Source organism: the organism of the source record quoted next, unplaced genomic scaffold, assembly GCF_019419815.1.
Source record: "Pyrus x bretschneideri cultivar Hongxiangsu unplaced genomic scaffold, Pyrus_bretschneideri_v1 Contig51, whole genome shotgun sequence".
In the NCBI taxonomy this organism is placed as follows: domain Eukaryota; kingdom Viridiplantae; phylum Streptophyta; class Magnoliopsida; order Rosales; family Rosaceae; genus Pyrus; species Pyrus x bretschneideri.
Genome location: NW_025999789.1, coordinates 897,957 through 921,117, shown reverse-complemented (window position 1 = coordinate 921,117; position 23,161 = coordinate 897,957). Strand labels below are relative to the sequence as shown.

The 23,161-nt window shown below is 36.4% G+C and overlaps 3 protein-coding genes and 2 pseudogenes across 4 annotated transcripts; 3 read left to right on the top strand and 2 right to left on the bottom strand.

Moving 5' to 3' along the window:
* Positions 1-1,999: 1,999 nt before the first annotated feature.
* Positions 2,000-5,613, top strand: LOC103954003. Of its 2 annotated transcripts, XM_048569993.1 has the most exons (4): positions 2,000-3,534; positions 4,477-4,669; positions 4,756-4,843; positions 5,190-5,613. In XM_048569993.1, the coding sequence occupies exon 1, from the start codon at positions 2,061-2,063 to the stop codon at positions 3,516-3,518; it is 1,458 nt and encodes a 485-aa protein (XP_048425950.1). In that variant the 5' UTR covers positions 2,000-2,060; the 3' UTR covers positions 3,519-3,534; positions 4,477-4,669; positions 4,756-4,843; positions 5,190-5,613. The 2 variants fall into 2 exon arrangements, with proteins under 2 accessions (XP_048425950.1, XP_048425951.1); XM_048569994.1 differs by lacking the exon at positions 4,756-4,843.
* Positions 5,614-5,720: 107 nt separating this feature from the next.
* LOC103954072 lies at positions 5,721-8,176 on the bottom strand (annotated as a pseudogene).
* Positions 8,177-9,978: 1,802 nt separating this feature from the next.
* On the bottom strand, positions 9,979-13,019 carry LOC103954005 (probable plastid-lipid-associated protein 12, chloroplastic). Its single transcript, XM_009365813.3, is given in 12 exon segments — positions 9,979-10,226; positions 10,336-10,424; positions 10,426-10,444; positions 10,528-10,607; positions 10,703-10,756; positions 10,925-11,011; positions 11,106-11,189; positions 11,355-11,546; positions 11,726-11,845; positions 12,213-12,287; positions 12,596-12,649; positions 12,750-13,019. Coding segments are annotated over 12 exon segments (1,197 nt in total). The 5' UTR covers positions 13,005-13,019; the 3' UTR covers positions 9,979-10,138.
* A 1,200-nt stretch (positions 13,020-14,219) lies between these two features.
* Positions 14,220-16,732, top strand: LOC103954073 (annotated as a pseudogene).
* A 4,033-nt stretch (positions 16,733-20,765) lies between these two features.
* On the top strand, positions 20,766-22,559 carry LOC103954074 (peroxidase N-like). Its single transcript, XM_009365881.2, has 4 exons — positions 20,766-20,990; positions 21,128-21,310; positions 21,439-21,604; positions 22,135-22,559. Exons 1-4 carry the CDS (start codon positions 20,766-20,768, stop codon positions 22,557-22,559), a joined length of 999 nt encoding a protein of 332 aa, XP_009364156.1.
* Positions 22,560-23,161: the final 602 nt, after the last annotated feature.

Here is a 23,161-nt window from a genome sequence, read left to right as displayed (position 1 = left end):
GTATTATTGAAAGTTTTTTTTAATAACAACTGGTATCAGAAAGTTTAGATTAAATAAGGTTGTGTGGAAGGCTAGAAAATGACGTAAAAGTTGAATTTCTTAACCGTTTTCCTTCCTTGACAAAGAAGTTGATGGTGTTTTCCTTCCTCGGGGGGCTTTTGTGAATTGTGACAGATGGAGAGAGATGAGTGCTTGCCAAAGCTTTTGTGATAAAAAGAAGGTAAACATCACGGAATTGGATCCCATCGGATCCACTTTGTGGGATCTCTACATTTTAATCATTCATTGTGTATCGTACGGTTAGAAATTATTTGACTTTTTATTTAAAATTAAACACAAATAATATTTGACGAAAACTGATTACACGATATAAAATAAATGGTTAGAATGTAGAAATCTCGAGAATTCCTACAAAGTGAATCCGAAAGGAATCCTCTTTCAAACATCACAAGGACTCAGAGTAGGATTCTCTCCCCTATTTTTTTTTCTCCTCTTCCATCGTCTCCTATTTGAACAGGTCACGGTTAAGTCATGTCAACATCTTATATTAATATTTTTTATAACAAGAGAGATATAAAATAAGAGAATATGAGAGGAGGGGATGGAAGAGGAGGGTAGAGAACCCTACTCCCAATGACTCAACCGGAGCCACAAATGTAAAATAAATATTCGTCCCAAAAAAGATGCACTAAAAGTTGGGGCGTGATGTGATGCAAGCAAGCCCTTTGTAATTCCAAGTTTACACACGAGATTAGTTTAGAAGTTTTTATTTTATTTTATTATTATTATTATTATTATTATTTTAAATGACTGAAATCATTTTTAGAAAAAATGTTTTTATGTTTCGAAAAGTACTTAAAGTTCTTTATGGTAGAAGTACATAAATAATGCTTCTTACATAAAGAATTTAAGTATTTTTTTTATAGTATTTACTTACATTTTATTAAGAATTGATTTAAAAAATATTTTCACAAAAACTGTATCAATCATTTTAAAATGACTTCTAAACAAGCTTACAATCTCATTATTCATCACCAAGAAAATGTTATATTACACTTATTTCTCACGTAAAATCATTGAAAAAGACATGAGTACCGAATGAATATTTCCGAGTGACAACGTTCAATAATATTTTATATTTAGACAATTATACTATATAAAGAAGTCACAAGGTCGACAATCACGTCCCGGGATTTTCAAAATTAAAATATTTATACAACCTGTTTTTGAAAAATTGAATAAGCGAAACGCTAACGAAAATAAGTAAAAAAGTATAAATATACAGAATGAGAATGCTTGAAATTAAAAGATTTTAGGACAGTCTATCCAAATCAATCTTAGATAAGTAGTAATAATTCATATGCAATTGTATGTGATCCAATATCGTAATGCATAAACTGTTGAGTTTATATTTATGCATCTAAAGTTCTATACTCTTTTGAATTTCTACCTTACGTTCTAGTTCGAAGCTCACCCCTCCGTTGTAGTAAATTTTATAAATAAATAAAAAATCCTATATTTGGTCTTTCATTGTTTACCAAATTATACTATTTGTTGTAAAAGAAAAATGCCGCTCTCAGAATAATGTCCAACTGACACGTACCAGTCCATCTCCATATCTAAAATTCGGATCCAACGATCCACAGGCTGCAATCACCCCCTACATATACATCCCCACGGTCACAGCTCGGCCTCCTGACAACGGCTTCGATTCGATCGAGAGCTCTCGAAATTGCTAGAGAGAGAAACAGAAATCAAATCGTAATCAAGAAAAATTAGAAAATCAAGTTCTTCGAATTTTCCTCCTGAATTATTTTTAATTTAATTTTTTTTAAAAGGAAAATTTTCAATCATTTCTGTGTGGGAGGTTTAAGATCGAGACATTGGATTGGAATTAATCGGATTTTGAGGGTTTCGATCTTGAAATTTGGGGGTTTTTGTGCGATCTGATTGGCGGTTTTGATTGATCGGAATTGGATTGGAAACGGACGAGTTTGTTTGAATTTGTGAGATTTGGGAATTTAGGGTTTGTGGAGTTTCCTTCGAAATTGGGGGAAACGATGAACGATCAGTCACAGCTGATGAATCAAGCGCCACCGATGATGAGTTTGAGCCAAGCTCAAGTGATCAGCCAGCCGCCCCCGCAGATGATGAGTCAGACGCTGCAGCAGATGATGGCGCCGTCTTCTCAATCCGTGGCGGTTCAGCAGCAACAGCAGCAGCAGCAATCTCAGTTGATGATGATGAACAGTCAGTCTCAGCCTATGATGATGAATCGGAACTACAAGGCTTGGCCTCAGCCGCAGCCTCAGTTCGCCGCCCAAAAGCCGCCGCCGTCGAATGTTGGACGCAACAATTGGAAGGGAAAGAAAGGCGGAGATAAGAGGAGAATGGACAAGAATGTCCCCAATTTGCCATTGAGTGGTCAGACAAGCGGAGGAGGAGGAGGATACATACCCCCGACGCTTCATGAGTTACAGTCTCAGAATCGAATGAAAGCCCGGAAATTTTATCCGAAAAAGAAGTTTAACAATAGGTTTGCGCCTTACGCCCCAAGGAACACGACATCGTATATTATTCGTGCGAAGAAGGCCGGCGGTATAGCCTCACTAGTTTCGCCTTATCCGGTGACTCCGGCTGTTCTGCCCACACCCATGTTCTCGCCTTCACGGGAAGTCTTGGGGGATATGGCGAAAGAGGAGTGGGGTGTTGATGGGTATGGGTCGATGAAAGGGTTGATTCGGCTTCGGTCGCCTGGAAATGATGATGATGAGGGTGGTGGTGGATCGAGCGAGAGTGATGTGGAGGAGCATGTGGAGGTGGAGAGGAGGTTGGACCATGATTTGAGTAGGTTTGAGATGGTGTACCCGAATTACAGTGGGGTTGAGTATAACAATGCTTTGGAGAATAGAGTGGATGATCAGGATACGCATATAGCTCAATTGGAGGAGGAGAATCTGACATTGAAGGAGAGGCTTTTCTTGATGGAGAGGGAGTTGGCAGATTTGAGGAGGCGGATGCAGTTCATTGAGAGGAGGTGCCATGTGATGGGGGAGGTCAATGAAGAGGTGGTGGAAAATGCATTTGAAAATGATAGTGATGGAGGGTCGGACGCGCCCCATATGGGTATGGAGGGTGAGAACAATCCTGAGATGGTAGATTATGTGTTGAGAGATGGAGGAAGTAGAAGTGTTGGTGCATTGGCCGAGAATGAAAGTGTTAGGGATGTTGATGTAGGTATGGAAGAATATGTACCCAAAGAAATGATTCTAAAGGAAAATGAGGTGAAAGATGAAACAAGAAATGAGTTTGTAGGTAACGAAGAGATTGAGGAATTTAAGAGCGAGCTTACTCCAGAAAAAGAAATTGGAAATAAAAATGAGCTTGAAGATAAGATGGTGAAAGATGAAGTTGAGATCAAGAATGAGACTGAGATAATGCAGGGTGAGATGAATGCAAAGAAGGATGAGGAAATGGGAATTACGTGCCTGGAAAAGAGCATTGGCGACGGTGACTGATCTGTCCCGCGTTAATGTAAGTTGTTACTGAACAGATAAACAGTACCCTTTCAGTCATCGGTTGTGAAACATCTGGATATATGCACTCTATGTAGATTCGCATTATATTTCATTTCTTTCTTTGTATTTTCATTTTCAGTGTGTTGGTGGGAAAGAGAGGATGAACTGTTGGTGTTCTCAATTTTCTGCCCCATCCCGACCTAATAATATCTGTAGGGATTAGGGTGTAGGTTTTATGTCTCCTTGGGTTGGGGTGTTAGAGTTAGTTGTAAGGTTCATTCATGTTAAAAGGATATGTCTCTGTATCGCTGCATGTACTCGCTATAAAGTTTGAAATGAACCTATGCATTTGTTAGGGTTGATCTAAATCCTATTATGTATCTAATGTTCAATTTCCTAATGTCAAGCAAACCTTTTTTTGTTAGATGATTTTGCTTATGGTTTCATAAAATATCTGTTATTTTAAGTGTTAATATGAGTACTTAAAGCTTACTGAAATATTTGCACTTCTGTTTAATCAGCTGCATTCTCGGTTATATGATAAGTAGTCTTCTTCTACTAGATTACACTGACGTAGTCGAATGTGTCAACTGACGTGTAGCAACTATGACTTGGTGAATTTTAATTCTGTATTTGCAATTCTTGACAGTGATCCAAAGAGAATTTTTTTATATTCATCCTATACAGGCAAGACTGCTGATTATGTAATTGTAAATGTTCACCTACACTTGAAATTTTATGATTTAAGACAGGGTTGTCTCAAAATTGATTTTAGATTGTGTGCATGCGCGCGTGCGAGTGTGTGTACATGGAACAGTTTTTCGTTGTCAAAACTTAGCATCTGTGGGCTGCTGGTTAGTAGCTTTCCTTGTGGTTCACTTGTATGTTCATTTGAAGTGACTTACACTCCTTGCTTCAATCTTCTATATCGCCTGTGAGGGTGGTTCCAAATGCGCAGTTTGAAATCTCTAGCATCTTCGAAGAAGGCATATGTGCACTTTTGCCAATTTTGGGAAGCATTGATGCCGAAAACCAATACAAGTGGACGTCTGCTAGAGAAAAGGCTTGATTGTTAGTTTTGATAAAGCTGCTTTATTGCTGTTCTTTTCAGTGCATGCATTACTTCGAAATCAACAGTGCTGCTCATTCAGGTTTCTCTAATTCCCTCAATTTTTCTTCAACAGATTGCTCTGTTCTTTTTGCATCATGTTAGTAGTCATGCAACTTCTTTTGTTAGGCAATGTTCTGCAAATGGTTCTAATGTACGAGAGGATGGCTTCTCTGAGCAATGCTCTTCGTTACTTAAAACATCTTTGAGGGTACAGGTACAGATGTAATGCATTTATGAAAAGTTTTCACTAATCTGACGTGATGGTCAAACTTAGGGTTGCATCTAGCTTATTGATGGTAAGCCAATTTGCTAGTATTTTTTGGCACCTCATAAGTCATATGGATGGAAAATGCTCAATTCCTTTTACTATTCTTTGTATTTGAGGAACTCTTTTTTCCTCAGTAAACTTTTAATCTGACATTATAAATGGTCCTCTGTCGCTCCTATTTGGATGTTGAATATTTTCATTATCTCCATTAAATGAGTTCCATGAAAGCTTAGAATCTGCAGGCAGTTACTCATTTAGTCGTGTTTTGGTTGGTCGTATTGGTCCTACGTAGGAACAATAGCTTCAGGAAGCTGATGGAATTGCTTACGGTGAAATAATGGTCTGGTGAAAGCTCGTGGAATTGCTTACGGCGAAATAACGGTCTGTTGTGAAAGATGTTCTGCTCCTTGTGTCACCGGCAACATTGTTTTCTTGATGCACGCTATGTTTGGTGGGAGTGCAAATGTGAAGCTCAAATGGACTGACTGCCTTGCATCCACACATCAAAGCTGTCTTTGGTTCGGTCGAAAACTCCTTGGAGCGGCTCTTCTCAGCCTCAGTAGATTTCCCGGTGGTTCATTTTCTTAGTTTTTACATTCCCATGCCTCCACGTCAATAACGTTTATTAGGACTAAACCAGAAAATGTAATGTAGTTGTACTGTTTGCCAGAAAATTACAGGTTATAATGTCAAGAATTCGTCTTTTGTTCTTCGTAGTTTCACGAGTTTATTCGAATAAGCGATTGACATATTTTCTTTCTCATTCGGGCAACAACAATATAAAGCTAAATCTGTTTAAACTTGTTTAGAAATGATCGACGCGAGGCCGAGCCAAGGCCTTGCGGACGATTAGATTCTAACACAGGAACATTAGCACATGAAAGAAGTACAGATATGAAACAAAAACCAAGCAAGAAATTGGAACAATTGTTTGCAAAGTAGGTTCGGAAGTTTTCCGTCTCAAGCTCCTCAGACAAAGATATCCGTCTTCGCCGGCATCCTTCTGAGCAAGTTCTGGGGGTACACAGGGAATCTGGTGCGGAAAATTGGCGGCAATAACACGTACCCTCCGGCAAGAAAAACAATAGCATCAAAACGAACAACGGAAAGTATGAAGACAGCAATAACACAGGAGATAACAAACATAGATGTGGCTCTTGGATCCCTCCAACTAAGCAAAGATTGCACCCTCTCCCCTTGAGTTGCTATGTCACCGAGCAGTGTCTGGATATTCAATCCAATACTTCGAAGCCGATCATATCTTCTTCTCAGAGTCTCGACGTCGGTCCTTCTTGTTGGAAACGGATCCAACTCTTCATCCAGAACATCTGGAAGAGCTGTATGGAGATGAGACAATTCGATGTTTATGTGAGGAATTTGTTTAGGCCTATTCGGGTAACTTCGAATCCCTGCGAAAACGCAGTAGACCAATGCTCCGATTAGAGTATAGATAAGCGTCTGAGGCCAAACAACCAAGATAGTGAACGCAACGAGAACCGGTATAGATATCCACAGGTTAGTCCAACTGCGTGCTTGATCAAACTTTTTGATGAGCCAAAAGAAAACATCCAAAACTTTGACGATCCTCTCGAAATTGATTCTGGCTCTTCGAAGGCTCCACGAACGGGCCTTCACATCCAACACATAATCCACAACCTCTCTCCTTATGGGCGGCTCAGACTTGCTCAACTTCAACGCAATAGCATCAGCCGCCTGTTGCAATAATATAGACATCTGATCCACAGAGAGTGGCTGAAGGTAATGCATTTTCGGCATCAGAGGCTGCGTATAGGTCCACAGCGTGTTAAGCATACTGTCAACCGAAAATCTCACCACCAATTGGATTTCACCCTTCTTGTCCAATCCAGAAGGCATGCAGAACCATTAGTGGAAAAGAGTTTTTGTATATCTTACCAGCTTCGAGAGTTGATAGCCGAATCTTTACCTTCCCAATGGGTAAATCCATAGCCCTGCCAGCTTTATCCAGCTTTCCAAATGATTGTTGTCGAAAACTGCAACAGTAATGACAGTACATGCATCATAGACATCCCAATTGTATTGTTCATTCCACTTTGGATCACGGCTATCAACAACCGTCCTTGTTTTCACCCACTTCGGCCCATATTTTGCCACGCAGTACGCATCAACGCGATTCTTAGGCTGCACTGGTTTCAGTGTAGAAGCGCTTATGATTCCCAGTTCTAGAACCCCAATTTTCGGCTTCCACAATGCCTTTGCTGATGGCCTATAATCACTAATAGAGTGAGCAGGCTCATCAAGAACATGGTATCCGCCGTCCAAAGAGACCCTCATCTGAATCTTACTAGCAAACTTCACCTTCCCCTCCAGTTTTTCCATCATCTCAAGGTTATATTTCACAGCAGTAGCCGCTGCAGCATTATTCCTCTTCGCGATATTCCCTAAAGGAATCTTGCAACTACCTAACGTAAAACTTCCTCCCATACTATCCGCCTTCTCCTCCACGCTCACAATCAAATCGTCCTCAAACTTTTCTGCCACAACAAACATTAAATCTTCATTCCACATAGGATTATCGGTCTTAGTTTGCGAAGCCTTAGTTCTCAAAACCCACCTCCCAACACTAGCTTTCACAAAAATCTCCCGTGGCTTTCCGTTATTCATGTCTCTGAATACCAGATCTTCAGCTTGAATCACATTAACTCTAAGGTACCAAAGCTTATAATAAAAGTCATACATTTTGGGATGCGTTTCCGAAACACCATAACCGCTTACTACTGAGGCCGTGTCAGCATAATACGGTTCGTTAAATGCACCATCAGCCTGTGCCCCCATCCAGTAGGCAAGCAACAATTCTGCTCCCTTTAACTCCTTTTCGTCCTTCAGCCTAACCCACTGCGACGCGAATGGACTATTAGGAAGAATTCTCATCTGAGCTTCGTTAACAGCGAAATCAAACTTGCCAATGGTTCCATCTCCAACCACAGCAGCCTTGTCCTTCACCAAAATATCTACTTTGTTGCTCTGAAGTTTGTCTCTTTTGAAAGCAAACACTTGGTTATTGTTCTCCAAGTGCTGTGTGGTTGCCTTGTAGTTCCCAATGTTCACTTCAATGTACGGGTGACATGCTGGCGGCAAACCTCTGACTTTCTCAAACTTCACATACAGATACTGCATTTGCTCCACCAAGTCGAAGGTGGTTGACGGGCCTGAGGCATTGGCTGCCTTGCCAGTGATTTTTGGCTTAATCTCCTTGAGGGAAAAATCTTCCTTTTTTGGCGCATTTTGCGGAGCCAACATTGTTCACACTTCACACTGCAAAAACCGTAAACTGGTTTAATCAATTATTCACGCGATTAAAGGAAGCTGTTATTGATATTTCAAAAACATCACCAACATTCCTTCGTAGTGAAATAAACGACGGAAAAGCGCATGATGATTTTTAGTGCTAATAAAAATTCCTCATATGTTTGTGGCACATGAGTTGGACAAGCTACATCATTTAATTTCAATTTTTTTTATATCTTAGGTGGAAGAGGGAGACTCCTCATATACCACAATCATCATTTAATTAACAATATTTTTAGGGAAGTGTAATTGGCACTCCAAAAATCTCATTCTAAACTCCTCACATGTGTATTTTTCTTTTCAAATATAGAAAGTTTGAAGTGTAGAATGAGATTTTTGAAGTGCTAATAACAATTAACTATTTTTATTAATTATTGATTAACATTTTGAAATTAAATGCTAATTAATTTAGATGATGTGGCTGTCTACAGTCAGATACCACCTAAGGTGGTATACAATTGTGGTACAAAACTATGGTAAGAATAGCATTATTGGTATTCAAATGTTTGGAATATAACCACATATCGATTTCATAACAGATAAATATATTGCACGTGACTCATTTACCACAGTGATGGAAATGTGTTGTATCCTTATATGACGGCATGAGTTTGAACCCCGTCAATAACTAATCTAATATTTAACTTACCAAAGCTTATCGTTTCACTAAAAAAAAAAAACAGATAAATATAAATTCTCAATACAGTCGAAGACAATAAGAAGGAAAAAAATCAACCTTTAGTGACAAATAAATTTTCCGAATTTATCAGAAATATGAGCAGAACGTTATTACTTTCTCCAGTTTAATCAAACCCTTCAAGCAGTGTTAGAAATCAAAACTAAACAAGTGCAAAACAAACGCGTACCGATTTGTGGATGAAAACAATTGTGAAAAAGGTTTGTTTAAGCAAATAGGACACTTACCAGGTGCTCGAAGAACCCTCCGAATTGTGGTTTTAAGAAAAAAGTGAGCAAAAGAAGTACAGCCTTTGAATTTAAAGAGAACCAAAACAATCTAGGGTTTCAGAAGACATTAAAGTCCAAATCTAGGTTGATTAAGAACCAAAACAATCTAGGGTTTCAGAAGACATTGAAGTCCAAATCTAGGTTGATTGAATGTGGAAGGTTTTGCAACGAGAATGAATGAATTCAGGCAAGTTTTTTTTTCTTGATTACCTGGGATCCAAGTAATCAAATAATTAATTGCTTCTAAGACACTTTCATGAGGGGTGGGGGTGGAAGAGTATATGATGACCGGTTTTTCTATAAAGTTGGGTTTTTATTGTGCCATGATATTTGGTGGGGGATTCTATTGACGAGATATATTTCTTTTTAGTACCCCTTTTTGTGAGAGAATTTTGCTGATTTGTTTAGAACATAGAAGTACTGAATAAGTAATCCAAGCCCTAGCGTATAAATACCAAAATACCAAGCTCGATAGTAAAGAACGAGGGAAGTGATTTATGCACAACTATTTTCTCCTCATGCACACTTCTATTTATTTTTTGCTTTTAAATTGAATAAGTCAAAACAGACAAAAATAAAGTTTAAAAGGAGAAAATTAGGCGTGCTCGAAATCATTCCTCATAAAACTTTTTCACTGTAACATAAATGAATTCTTACCAGAGAGTAGAACATATTTGGGATACGATTAATTTCGATTCTTACCAGAGTAGAAAATATCAGGGATACGATTAATTTCATAGTTACATTTGATGTTACGATAAGGCAAAAAATAGCCAAGAATACATGTCAAGACATTAATGCTAATATGTATGTATTTTTTCTCAGAGTTACAATCAAACATTTAAAATAATCTGGATGTGCTTACTATATTTACCAACACAAGGAACTACAAGAAGCAAATTTGCATCGCTTGAAACTTAGATCTTATATCTGTTCGGTTAGACCAGCTTAGTTCTGTTCAACACCATCTGTTCGTAAATACACGAAAACGATTTTTCTATACCCTCGTGTAATTCTGATCTTGTCATCGCTATACCTGCAGCATACAGTGTGAGTAGATATATGCATAGAAAAGGGATTCCAGATAATCAAAATCTGGAGGAAATAAGTACATGAATTATGAATAACAAAATGAGATATCTTACAGTATCTCAAGTTCGAACTTGCTCTCTAGCTCTACAGGATACCCAAACTGACCACCGATGATGGCTGCGTCATCCATTGTAAGATCATAATGTTCTGCTGCCAGTTTTCCTGTCAACGTGATGGAGAATGTAGAAATCAGGCTTTCACAATACAGCAGTACAACCATAAATTCCAAGTAATGAGAAACTTACACGAATGTGCCAGTTATGGAGAATTTGAGTCCAAGTAAGGTATCAACCACAAACTTTATTTGTCCATCTTTCTTGACAATCTATAATCACAGCATTACATTTTTTTTAGAAGAAGAAAATAGTAAAGAGAATGAAAGAAATCTGTCGAAAATAGAAGCTATAAAGTTTCGCTTACTTGCTTTCCCATTAGACCATTGGCTGCATTCTCTAACCAACTATCTGTCTCTTCCTGCCACATATGAGAGGCGAGTGAAAATTGTATGCAAAAAAAATTCTAAGTGGTTTAGTCACACCAAATTTAAGTCTCTCAGTGTCTTTTCCACTTCCCACGCCGCTAGGATATCTGTAAAAGGCAACGTAAAAGCACTCTATGGCCAATTTATAAGCATGAGATTACCTGTGAACTCCATATCATTTCCCACTCCCCGTCTTGGAGCTCTAGATCACCCATGTTCTGATTTAACGAGATAAACTCATCGATTGCCTGCGATAGAAGAAATGGGGTTGCGGGAGACCATATCAACAAGGCAAAATTTTCTTAGGCATGCAACTTGAGAAAATTGAATTGGAAACATCACCTCTTTAACTCCTGTACCCGTGGAGATGGTTGACAGCAATCTTTGCCTAGGTTCGGTTTTCTTTTGCAGCACAAATGTAGTTCCCTGCACTACAAATATATTTATGGATATCCTTAGCTATAAGCAACTCATTTTTAAGATTTAAGCAATTAATTGAAAGTCTCCGACTATGTATTAATATTACTGATCTGAAATACAGCACAGAATGTATTAAAATCTTATACTACTAAGCAACAATGTGCCGATTACCTTATTTCCTCTTGAGATACGAAGGTTTCCAGATTCGGACAAGTATGTGGTATCCAACCAGCCCTTTGCCTCATCTCCAAGAAGTCTGAATGGAACTGGATATGGAACCTTAAACGGTAAAAATTTAAGAGAAAATGCTGCTTTGTCAAACCGAAAGAGGATTCGTTTCCCATCTTTTATTGATGCTGCTGCCTGCGTGAAAAGAAAATAGAGAATGCATAAGTGAAAAGAAAATATTATGACAACATTTTTTACTAGAATTAAAGGAGGTTAAAGATAACAACTGAATGGAACTATGGTAGTAACTCTTTTGTGCTTTTGAGAAGATATGTGTGATGATATTTAGGAGTTGGAGAGATAGCAGGGCGTACCTCTACTTTTAGTTCACCTACTGCATCAGAGAATTTGACGATATTCGATACGCGTGGATCACTTGTCCTAAGATATACCTCTTGAAATACGCTAAAGAAGTCAACCCCCACAAACGTCCTCTGCAAAATTTTAGAAGCATGATTCAAACTAAATGCCACTTTCAAATTGTTTAGAGTATCAGCCAGACCAATTGTCTTAAGAAAAATTGGTTTCAATAAAAGATCCATACCTTTACATATACAATGGATTACCTGTGTTCATCTGTCACATAGCTAGGGTGGATGATTAGAAACCAAGTTTTTTGCAATTTTCAAATTTGTGATAGCAGTTTACAGGAATGCACAACAAATAACAATTCGATTCTTCGGATGAATGATTTGAAAGAAATTAAACAGATCATATTCCTTTATAATTTCTTAATTTTATAAGAAAGAAAAATTATAATCATTTACAGGGGGGGAAAAGCTTTAGTTGATAAGGTCATACTTGGATTGGAGAGGCAGTTCCAGGTCTTGTAGTAAACATCAATTGCCAGCGCCCTTCAATTAAACTAGAACTTGTCTGCATACATAACAAAACATACAAATTCAATACTCCTATAAATATATTTAATGAGACCCTTTATAAATTAAGCATAGACGGAAATATGCACAAATATAACCGATTATAAACTTTACATAAAAAATAAAACCCAAGAGAAACGAAAAAGAAACTAAACCTGAATTTGTATGTATATGACTTATTATCAGTTTTGCGTCTCTTAGTTCTACTTTTGATTAAAACTTTGTGGCCGGTATTTTATTGCGCGTATTTCACAAAAACACATATATGCATCTGTTTGGAATTTTAATATAACAACGATGACGAACCGGGTCAGGAACGCCTTGTAAACCTTCAAGAACATTCACAGCATTTTGAACATCCTGCAAAAGCATTAGCAATTCTCGTTCAATCAATTTTCTTCAATAAAATTTAAAAAATATTACAGGATATTTTAAAAGGTGAAGCAGAGAGAAGTGCTACGGTGAGTTGCTGAGGAGAAGCAGAGCGGCCTCGGCCTTGGATTCCGATGAGGGCTTCGACGAGAGAGTTCTCTTGCTCCGTAAACGAAACTTCTTCTTGAGTCAACACTTTCGTCAACGTCTTTGTACGGCCTGCACTTGAAGCTGAAGAGTTTCTGTAGAAGGGAAGAGTTGGTGGCGATGGTGAGAATGTGGGTTTTTGGCGCCAATAATGGAAGCTTCTCAGGTTTGTTAGATTTGCTGCTGCTGCCGCCATTGGTGACCAAAGATTGAAGAAGCAGAGGCTGAGAGGCTCATGAGTGTAACCAGACTAATATCTTCGGTCTTAGCCACGTGGCAAGTTATCCATCAGACACGTCCAAACTGATATACTGTGGATATATCTACATGTGTCTGCTGTTACTTTTGTTTGATGAATTGGCGCCATATATTACATTTTCTTTTTATTTTTTTAAGATCTTTTTCTACTTTTCCTTTCTAATTCTTAAATGTTTTGGTTGAAAATCTGGCCTTAACCTAGAAATTATGTTTAATTGGATTAGTGTTGGATGCTTTAACAGTATAAAAGGTACAATTGATCACAATTTGATTGCAATATATTTTGGATATAACAGCCACACTGTCATGGAAGATTATTACTTCTAGTTCAAGTATAATAATATGGGTAGATATTAATGTTGATATTTCGCGTACATTATTATATGTTATAACAAGCTGGATTAGTAATACAATGTGACATGTGACGATAGTAATACAGTGTGACATGTGACAATTAATCACACCAAAAAAATTATCTGCATTTGATTGTTTGCATAATCTTATCCTGTGAATAGTTGAGTACTCTATAATGTCAATACTAACTTGATCCTGACTATGTCTTTAGTCCTTTATGGTGTGTTTGGACAAGAGAATTCAAATTTTAAAGTACGATAGAACTTGTGCTAAAATATGTTTCGAATATATGTAGTGTTCTAATAGCAGCTTTATAGTTTTAGTTTATTGCTAATGTTTTTGTTGTACATTTTTAACAATCGAATCTAAAATCCCTCTGTACTTTAAAGCCACTCCTCCAAACACAACATTAGAGAATTCTAACTATTCAACATTCTTGGTGCATCGGCAACTTAATGATTGTATCATGGAATTCTGGCAAAGTTCCTTGAATTATTGAACCCTTATTGCTTTCCAAATGTTTTACTTTGATTCATTGTCTCACATTTTCCATGGTACAAGTTTATATGATTGCAACCCAATAATCAGAAATCTTACAGCTTTGTCACTTTTTGATTGGCAAAACATTTAGTTCACTAATTCATCTATGGATTGGGGTTTATGCAATTTCAATTTAGCTGCTTGAACTTTGGCTACTAATAGAACTTCAAATTTATCTCTTCATTCTTGGCCTTCACTAAACAACCATGAAAAATTGATCTATGGACTATAATAGCTTATTTTTGCTCATAAATGTTTCATGTTATGTTTAGCTGTGAAGTCTGATCTTTCTGCAGATTTCTATAAGCAGACATGTCCAGATCGTTATAAAATAGTCAGGAAGGAGGTTATAGATGCTGTAAAGAACGAAATGCGAATGGCAGCTTCGTTGCTTCGGCTTCACTTTCTTGATTGCTTTGTGAAGGTGAGTTCAGAAATTTCTGACAATTTTTTTTTTTTTTACAGGCCTTTATGATTTCATCCGAATCATATTTTCACGTAATTTGACCTTAATTAGGGCTGTGATGCATCCATTCTATTGGATGGACGTAACAGTGAGAAATTTGCCACTTCAAATTTGAACTCAACAAGAGGATTTGAAGTGGTAGACAAAGTCAAAAATGCTGTGGAGTGCATGTAGTGGAGTTGTATCTTGTGCTGATATATTAGCCCTGATCGCCCGAGATTCTGTACTCTTGGTAAGTTTTCATCTTTGGTTTCTCAAATTAATAAGGTAGTGGGTTAGATTCTGACCCAACATGCCAAAGAGAAGGTATGAAACCCATTATTTTGCAGGAATCTATTAGAGAAATGAGGAAACCTCAAACATACCCCTAGCACCCTAAAGATGTTTATATTATGCCTCTTGGTACTAGAAGGTCTAGGAGTTCAAATAGAAAACGAATTAGAGAAACAAAATATAAAAAATATCTTAATATCTTAAAGGGAATTGTTATTGGTATTAAAAAATTTAACTGTGCACTCTAAACTTTCTAGTTTTAGAAAGAAAAGTACTCTTATGAGGAGGGTGCATAATTAGATTTTTGAAGTGTCAATAGTTTCTTATCTTAAATTGCCAATGCAACATAGTAAATGACAAAATTAGGTGAGTCATGAGCCCAAATCGAATAGGAAGTCAAATTTGAACATGGGATGACTTTCGATTCCCTCCAACATCTGACTAACCCACATTAGATGTTGTGAAGAATGAATCCCACATTGATGGGAGGAGGAACCTTGTCATATTGACTTATAAGTAAATTGGGCTACTACCCATATAACCAATTGGTTTTATAGTGGATCCCCGTCTTTCTTTATGGTATCAGAGCAGGTTGTCTTGCATGTGAAGCCAATGGCCGCACTTGCTCTACATCACCCGCTTTGTGTTGTCTATGTGCTAAACTTATAAGTAAGTTGGGCTACTCTCTATATAGCCAATTAGTTTTGTAGTGGAACCCTAACTTTCTTCAAACAACTGAAAAACAACTAGTTAGCTGTTGTTTTGTCAGAAAAGAGCTCAAGTAAGTAATTACAATATATTACATCACATTTAATTTAATGTGGCAAATATGAATTTAAACTACATTATTGTTAACCCATTGTGAGGCTGAGCTCACTCCCCACCCTTTTAGTGTAGATAATATCATTAAACTTGGCAAAGGTCATTAGGCAGCATGTAGCGAAAACGGCCTCTAAATGTAGAGGTTCGACATTCATATAATTAGTATATGGAAGAACGGACGCGATGGATGAATCTAAGGGCATGACAATGTGCAGAGTGGAGGCCCGTCGTGGAAAGTTTTACTGGGAAGAAGGGATGGACTGGTGCCAAATCAAAGAGGAGCTAATCTTGCTATTCCTTCTCAATATGGCACATTGGCGACAATAATTTCAAAATTTGGCAATGTTGGACTGATCAATGTCACAGATGTGGTCTCCTTGTCAGGTACATAACAAAAAAGCCTATAATTATAGGAATGGTTGCAATTTCTATCTTTGCTAATATATTAGAAACGACTGAGATTCTTGTTTCGTTTTGTGTTGGCGTGCTTGTATGCATTTTGCATTTGAGAGTCAAACTTGATTGGTAGTGGGGTTTCACTAAGGAATTGGGGAGTCCTAAAAATGAAATTATATTGGGTCAAACTCTCTAGTAGTGTATATATATAGATGTATATATAATATAATAGGTGTGTGTGTGTGTGTGTGTGTGTGTGTGTGTAAACTTATCCCTATATATATCTAAAATGTAGTGCCCTATCCTCCTTTGTGTACTCATTCCCTTTGCTCATCATGCGTGTACATAGGTGCCCATACAATTGGAAGAGCAAGGTGTGCCACTTTCAGCAAAAGACTCTGGAACTTCTCGAACACTGGAGGTCCAGATAGTACAATGGAAAAAACCATGCTATCTGATTTGAAACATGTATGTCTTGTGAATGGCGATGGCAACGAAGTAATGGCGCTTGATCAAAATTCGAATGATCTATTTGACAACCACTACTTCCAGAGCTTACTCGATGGAAAGGGTCTTCTTCGTTCTGACCAAATTCTATTAATTAGTAGTGATGAATCCGTTTCAATGATGACCAGAACTCTTGTTGACAGCTACAGAAGAAACCCTAAGCTTTTCTTTGATGACTTTGTTAAGTCCATGATCAAGATGGGAAATATTAGGCCACTTAATGGTCTGAGTGGACAAATTCGGAAGAATTGTAGAGCGGTTAATTCATAGATGCGGTAAGCTCCATTTAGTATCAATATAGAGTACTCTTCGTCCATAAATTAGTATCTCAAACATCATAAATATACTATGTGACCTCTGCTTGTTGATAAATAAGAGAAGTGGAGCATGAATGATCATGCATTTGGTACTCTTGCTATACAATCCTTTTGCTATTTGAAATAATTAACTTAATATAAATGACAAGAAAGGATACCCAGCTCTCACTCAAGATATCTGAGTTCCAAGTCCAGACAAGAGGCTACGTAACCAAATTGTTGTGCAACGGCGTGAGCCCACTACTTAGTACTGATATTGTGCTCAATCACCGAAGTCCAAATATTGGGTTCATTAGCGCTAATATTATAATTCTACGTCGGTGTTGAGTTTTATCTTAAAAGGTATCGGTACTATTAGTAGCTAGTGAACCAATTCTTCTATATTGTAGATTGTTGTAATGCATCCACGACTTGTAAATAGGTTTCATATCAAGCTACATGCCACCCAAATAATTATTAGCGCATATCACGGTTTCTAGGCGATTTTACAAATTTATACAAAAAAAATGTCGTGAAATCTATTTGTTTTCACCTTCACCGCATCGTGACGTTTTGCATATTCATATAAGACTTTTTGTTAATATTCTTGTAGATGCAATGTCGTTTCGCCAATGTTTTAGGCCTTACTACAATTTTTGTCCATTTATTTTTAAGTTTTGGGCTTGAATATTCTCCAAAAAATACATTTGTGGCTCAATAAATGGTAAAACCATTTCTAATTGCCTTATAAAGTTACTCTTAATCATGACGGAATATATTTCACAAAATAAAAAATTTGCATTTTTCTCAAAAAAAAAGTTGGGCTAACCATCACGATTAATTGGCGATTTTGCAAATTTTTATAAAAATTGTCGTCAAATCTATTTACTTTCATCTTCACCACACCTTGAGGATTAGAATATTTGTGCAAGATTTTTTGTTAATATTCTTGTAGATGGAATCCCGTTTCGCCAATGTTTTGAGCATCACTGCCTTTTTATGTCCATTATTTTTAAGTTTTCGGCTTAAATATTCTAATAAAAATTCATTTGTGGCTCAAGAAATAGTAAAACCAATTTAAATTGCCATATTCGACAAAGAAAAAAAATTCAATTGCTTTATAAAGTTACTCTTAATCATGACGGAAAATATTTGCAAAAACAAAAAATTTACATTTTCCCCAAAATAACGTGGGCTAACTATCACAGTTTGTAGGCAATTTTGCAAATTTGTACAAAAATCATCGTAAAATCTATTTTTTATCATTGCTCCATGAGTTTTTGAAATTTTTGTAAGACTTTTATTAATATTCTTGTGGATAAGTCCTGTTTCGGTAATGTTTTGGGCCCCACTACAATTTTGTCAATCTATTTTTAGTTTTCAACTTAAATATTCTATCAAAAATACATTTTTGGCTCACAAAAATATAAGAATGACATTTTCTAAAAATAAAAAAAAAAATATGGGCTAACTATCACGGTTTCTAGGTGAATTTGCAAATTTGTACAAAACTTGTTGTAAGGTCTACTTGCTTTCATCTTCACTGCTCCGTGATGTTTTGAAAATTTATTTAAGATTTTTTTATTGATATTCTTGTGCATGGAGTCCAACTTTGGCACTGTTTGGGCCTTATTACTAGTGTTGTCAATTTATTTTTCAATTTTCGTCTGAAATATTCAATTCAAAATATATTTGTAGCTTAGTAAATAGTAAAACTACTTTCAATTGCACTATAAAGTTACTCTTAATCATGAGGAAAATATATTTTGCAAAAATAAAAATTTTCTTGTTTCGAAAAAAACATGGGCTAACCATCACATTTTCTAGGCGATTTTGTAAATTTGTACAAAAATCGTCGTAAAATCTACTTGCTTTCACTTCACAGCACCATGAGGTTTCAAGAATCCATATAGGACTTATTATTGATATTATTGTAGATGCAATCCCGTTTAGGCAATGTTTTGGGCTCCACTACTATTTTTGTCCATTCATTTTTCAGTTTTTCGTCTTAAATATTCTATTAAAAATAGATTTGTGGATTAATAAATGGTAAATCCTCTTTCAATTGCCTTATAAAGTTAATATTAATCTAACAGAATATATTTCGCATAATACAAATTTTTGCATTTTTCTAAAATAATGTGGGCTAACCTTCACTATTTCCAAGCTATTTTGCAAATTTAAGAATCATCGTAAAATCTATTTTCTTTAACCTTAACCGTACCGTGAGGTTTTGAATATTCATGTAAGACTTTTTGTTAATATTCTTGTTGATAGAGTTCTGTTTCAGCAATGTTTTGGGCCCCACTACAATTTTCAATTTATTTTTAAGTTTTTGGCTTACATATTCTATTAAAAATATATTTGTGGCTCAATAAATGGTAAAATCGTTTTCCATTGGCTTTCAAATTGACTCTTAATCATCATCGAAAAATTTCGCAAAAATAACAATATTGTATTTTTCTCAAAAAAAATGTGGACATTATCACGGTTTCCAAGGGATTTTACAAATTTGTACAAAACTCGTTGTAAAACTTGTTTGCTTTCACCTTCACCACACTGTGAGGTTTTTAAAATTCATGCAAGACTTTCTGTTTATATTCTTGTAGCTGTAGTCCCGTTTCAGCAATGCTATTGAGCCCTACTACTATTTTTGTCCATTTATTTTTTAGTTTAAGGCTTAAATATTCTATTAAAAATACATTTGTAAGTCAACAAATGCTAAAATCTCTTTCAATTGCCTTTTAATGTTACTCTTAATCACTATGGAAAATATTTTGCTAAAAAAAAAGTTGCATTTATAAAAATGTGGGCTAACCATCACAGTTTTTAGGGGGTTTTGCAAAATTATTTAGAAATTGTTATAAAATCTATATGTTTTCACCGTCACTACACCGTGGCGTTGAAAATTTATGTAAGACCTTTTGTAGATATTCTTGTGGATGGAGTCCTATTTCAACAAAGTTTTGGGCCCCACTATTAATTTTGTCCATTTATTTTTTGCTTTCATTTTAATATTATATATATATATATATATTTTTTTTTTTTGCAGCTCAATAAATGATAAAACCACTATTAAGTACCTTGTAAAAAATTCTTAATCATGATAGAAAATATTTTGCAAAAATAAAAAATTTGTAAATTTCACAACAAAACGTGGGCTTACCTGTACCGATAACGATAATTAAACGTCGAAAAAACTTGGTGCTCAACCAATTAATGTTTAATTTCGTGAAGTTGCTATTAGTCTCTAAAATGTTGGTCTTTTGCATTCATTGGAGGAAACAGGGGTAGGAAAAGAAGAAGAGACAAAATGGCGCAATGTAGTGCCCTCAGACATGGCACTCTGTGAGTTGCATGCTACCCCAAAATGTCAACTCTTATCAACAGGGATAAAGATGCTTTCAATTCCAACTTAACATTTTTACAGACCATTACTAAGAAATCACTATGATCAAGTGAAAATAATTTTAATTTTAAGATGGTCATATTGCATGCTCAGCTTTATTTTATTGTTAAAAAATTCCTAATGCAAGCATAATTTAATCATGTGCGCGCCAAAGTGGAAGCAAAAAACCATTTGGCTTTCTGTAGGTATGCACTATATTGTATATAGTATGCTGTGCCAATCTTCTGTCGTTCATGAACTTGCATATAGAAATCAAATTCTTATATTATATGCGTACAACTGAGAGCAATTAGGCCACCACTCTTTCAGTTATCCGCATTGTCGGCAATATTAAATGCACTAATCTCTTGAGATTATGCTAATTAATATCAGTCTCACACTCTCAGTGCCGTTTTCTGAGTTCATGAAGGCAACTAAGCGGTGAAGCACTGAGTGCTGCCGCCATACATCATAAGCACTAGTAGCTAGTTTTCACATAGATAAACAAAATTATACACTACTGTATAGTTAATTAAAAATTTGTTGTTTTACGCATTATCGTGGCTATAAATGGAGTTCAAGGAATGCCTGATCATACAACTTAAGTAGCCCTTAACCATATTGATTAGCATTGAGTGTGTCATCTCTTTAGTAACCATGACAAGGTCATCGATTAATTTTAGCCGTCGTTACTCTTTGGCAATGATCACGTTCTTTGCCTTGTGTTTTGTCGCGAAAGCCCAGTTAAGTACAGATTTCTACAACGCAACATGTCCGGATGTTCTGAAAATTGTCCGAAGAGAGGTTCTGAATGCTGTCAAGTCTGAAATGCGAATGGCTGCTTCTTTGCTTCGGCTTCACTTCCATGACTGCTTTGTCAATGTGAGTTCTTAAGGATCCCGTAGATAGTGATTTTAGTTTTCATATACCGATTTCTGTTTATGCATGCATCACAGTTTTTATTTGCAGCTCATAGGCCTCCCAATTTTAAATGATCTCCCTTTCATGTACACGTGTAGGGTTGTGATGCGTCACTGTTACTGGATGGTAATGATAGTGAGAAGAATGCCCGCCCAAATTTGAATTCAGCAAGAGGGTTTGAAGTCGTTGACAGAATCAAGAGCTCTGTGGAGAGCTCATGTAGCGGAGTAGTGTCGTGTGCTGATATACTAGCCATAGCTGCTAGAGATTCTGTGCTCTTAGTAAGTTAATTAACTTTGCTAATTATGTTTATTAATATCCACTATCATGCATGCCATTATTATTTAGATCCTTAATTCATAATTAAACATGTTATGTTGTATTATACTAATATTGCCACATTTTGCAGAGTGGAGGAACTTCATGGAAAGTTCTACTTGGAAGAAGAGATGGTCTAGTGGCAAATCAGACAGGAGCAAACAGTGCACTTCCTGCGCCAACTGAAGCCCTAGATATCATCATTTCCAAGTTTGCCGCTGTGGGCCTAAATATCAGAGACGTTGTGTCCTTATCAGGTACATGTGTAATTGCTATAGTGATTTCAACATCCTTTATTTAAGTCACATGTGCTTCTCTTGTGTGCATGCAGAGAGGACAATATAAAATATTTATTTCTGAGCATGTAATTAGAGAGTAATATCTTTAGCGGTTTTAGTCTTTAATCTCGTTTTATGGCCGGAACTAGAAAAGATTGGACTGGGTCGGACCCATCAAATAAAACATTGGGAAGGAGAATTTTTTTTTCTTTTCTCTCTAGTCGTAAAATTATTCAATTTAATCGATCACTTACATTAATTGTTCATCAAACATGAGACACGGTCCTTTCTATTTTGAAAGGGAGGGTAAGTATCTGAGACACTTAATCCATTCTAATTGATCAAAGTGAGGGAAACTATGTTGATGTTTTATCTAATGGCCAAATACTGAATAAGGTTCTTCAGATTTTGTCATGTTCTTCACTGCTGTTTAATTAAGAGCGAATACATCATTAGTTGATATAATCTACCAGTTGATTAATGTGTTAAAGGGGTTTAATTATGTGTAGGAGCTCATACAATTGGGTTGGCACGGTGTGCCACTTTCAGCAATAGACTCTTCAACTTCTCAGGAACAGGTGCTCCTGATAGTACAATGGAACAAAGCATGCAAACTGATCTACAGAATCGGTGTCCGCAGACCAGTGATGGAAACAATACCGCACCTTTAGATCGGAATTCAACTGATCTATTTGACAACCATTACTTTCAGAACTTGATTAACGGGAAGGGCCTCCTAGGTTCAGATCAAATTCTATTTTCTAGTGATGAAGCTGTGACAACAGGGACTAAAAGTTTGGTCCAAAGCTATAACTCAAATCTTAATCTGTTCCTCGCTGATTTTGCTAATTCTATGATCAAGATGGGGAATATTAGTCCTCTTACTGGGTCTGCTGGAGAGATCAGAAAGAACTGCAGGGCTGTTAATGCATGAAATATGTCTAGCTAACAGTGGACTTGCATTCCGCAAGATTATTGTCCTAGCTCCTAATTGCTTTAATGCCTTGGGGGAATCTTTTATGTAGACTGTATGTGGAATAAACTCCTTTTATTTTCTTTTGAGATATATATGAAGTTCCTACGTGTAGTAACCCTTGTATGACTTTAATTTCGTAAACCCAATTAAAAGTCGTGATTTTATTGTTCGCAATTTTTGTCAAAAATGAGAGTATTTTTGCCTGCGCATTAAGGTATACTTAAAAGCCGTTCACCAAGTGGACTTACCATTTGTAAGTCAAGTGTTTCTCACTAAAGTTTAAGCTGGAAAACATAAAATCAATAAGAAAATGTCGGCGGACCAAGGAGTTCCGTTGGCGAGTACATCTCCTGATTGTCCTGTGTGAATTTTAAGAATCTCAAGGTTCAGTGAGAAAACCACGAAAATAGGTTTTATGTTAGTTTTGCAAAATTTTGAAAAACTAATTAAAAACTGTGAGTTATACTTCATATTATTTTGTGAAAAATGTGATTGTTGAGTTATTGAAAACGCTTTTGCATTGCAAGGAATTTTTTTAAAGTCTTTTGGAAGTGACCTTA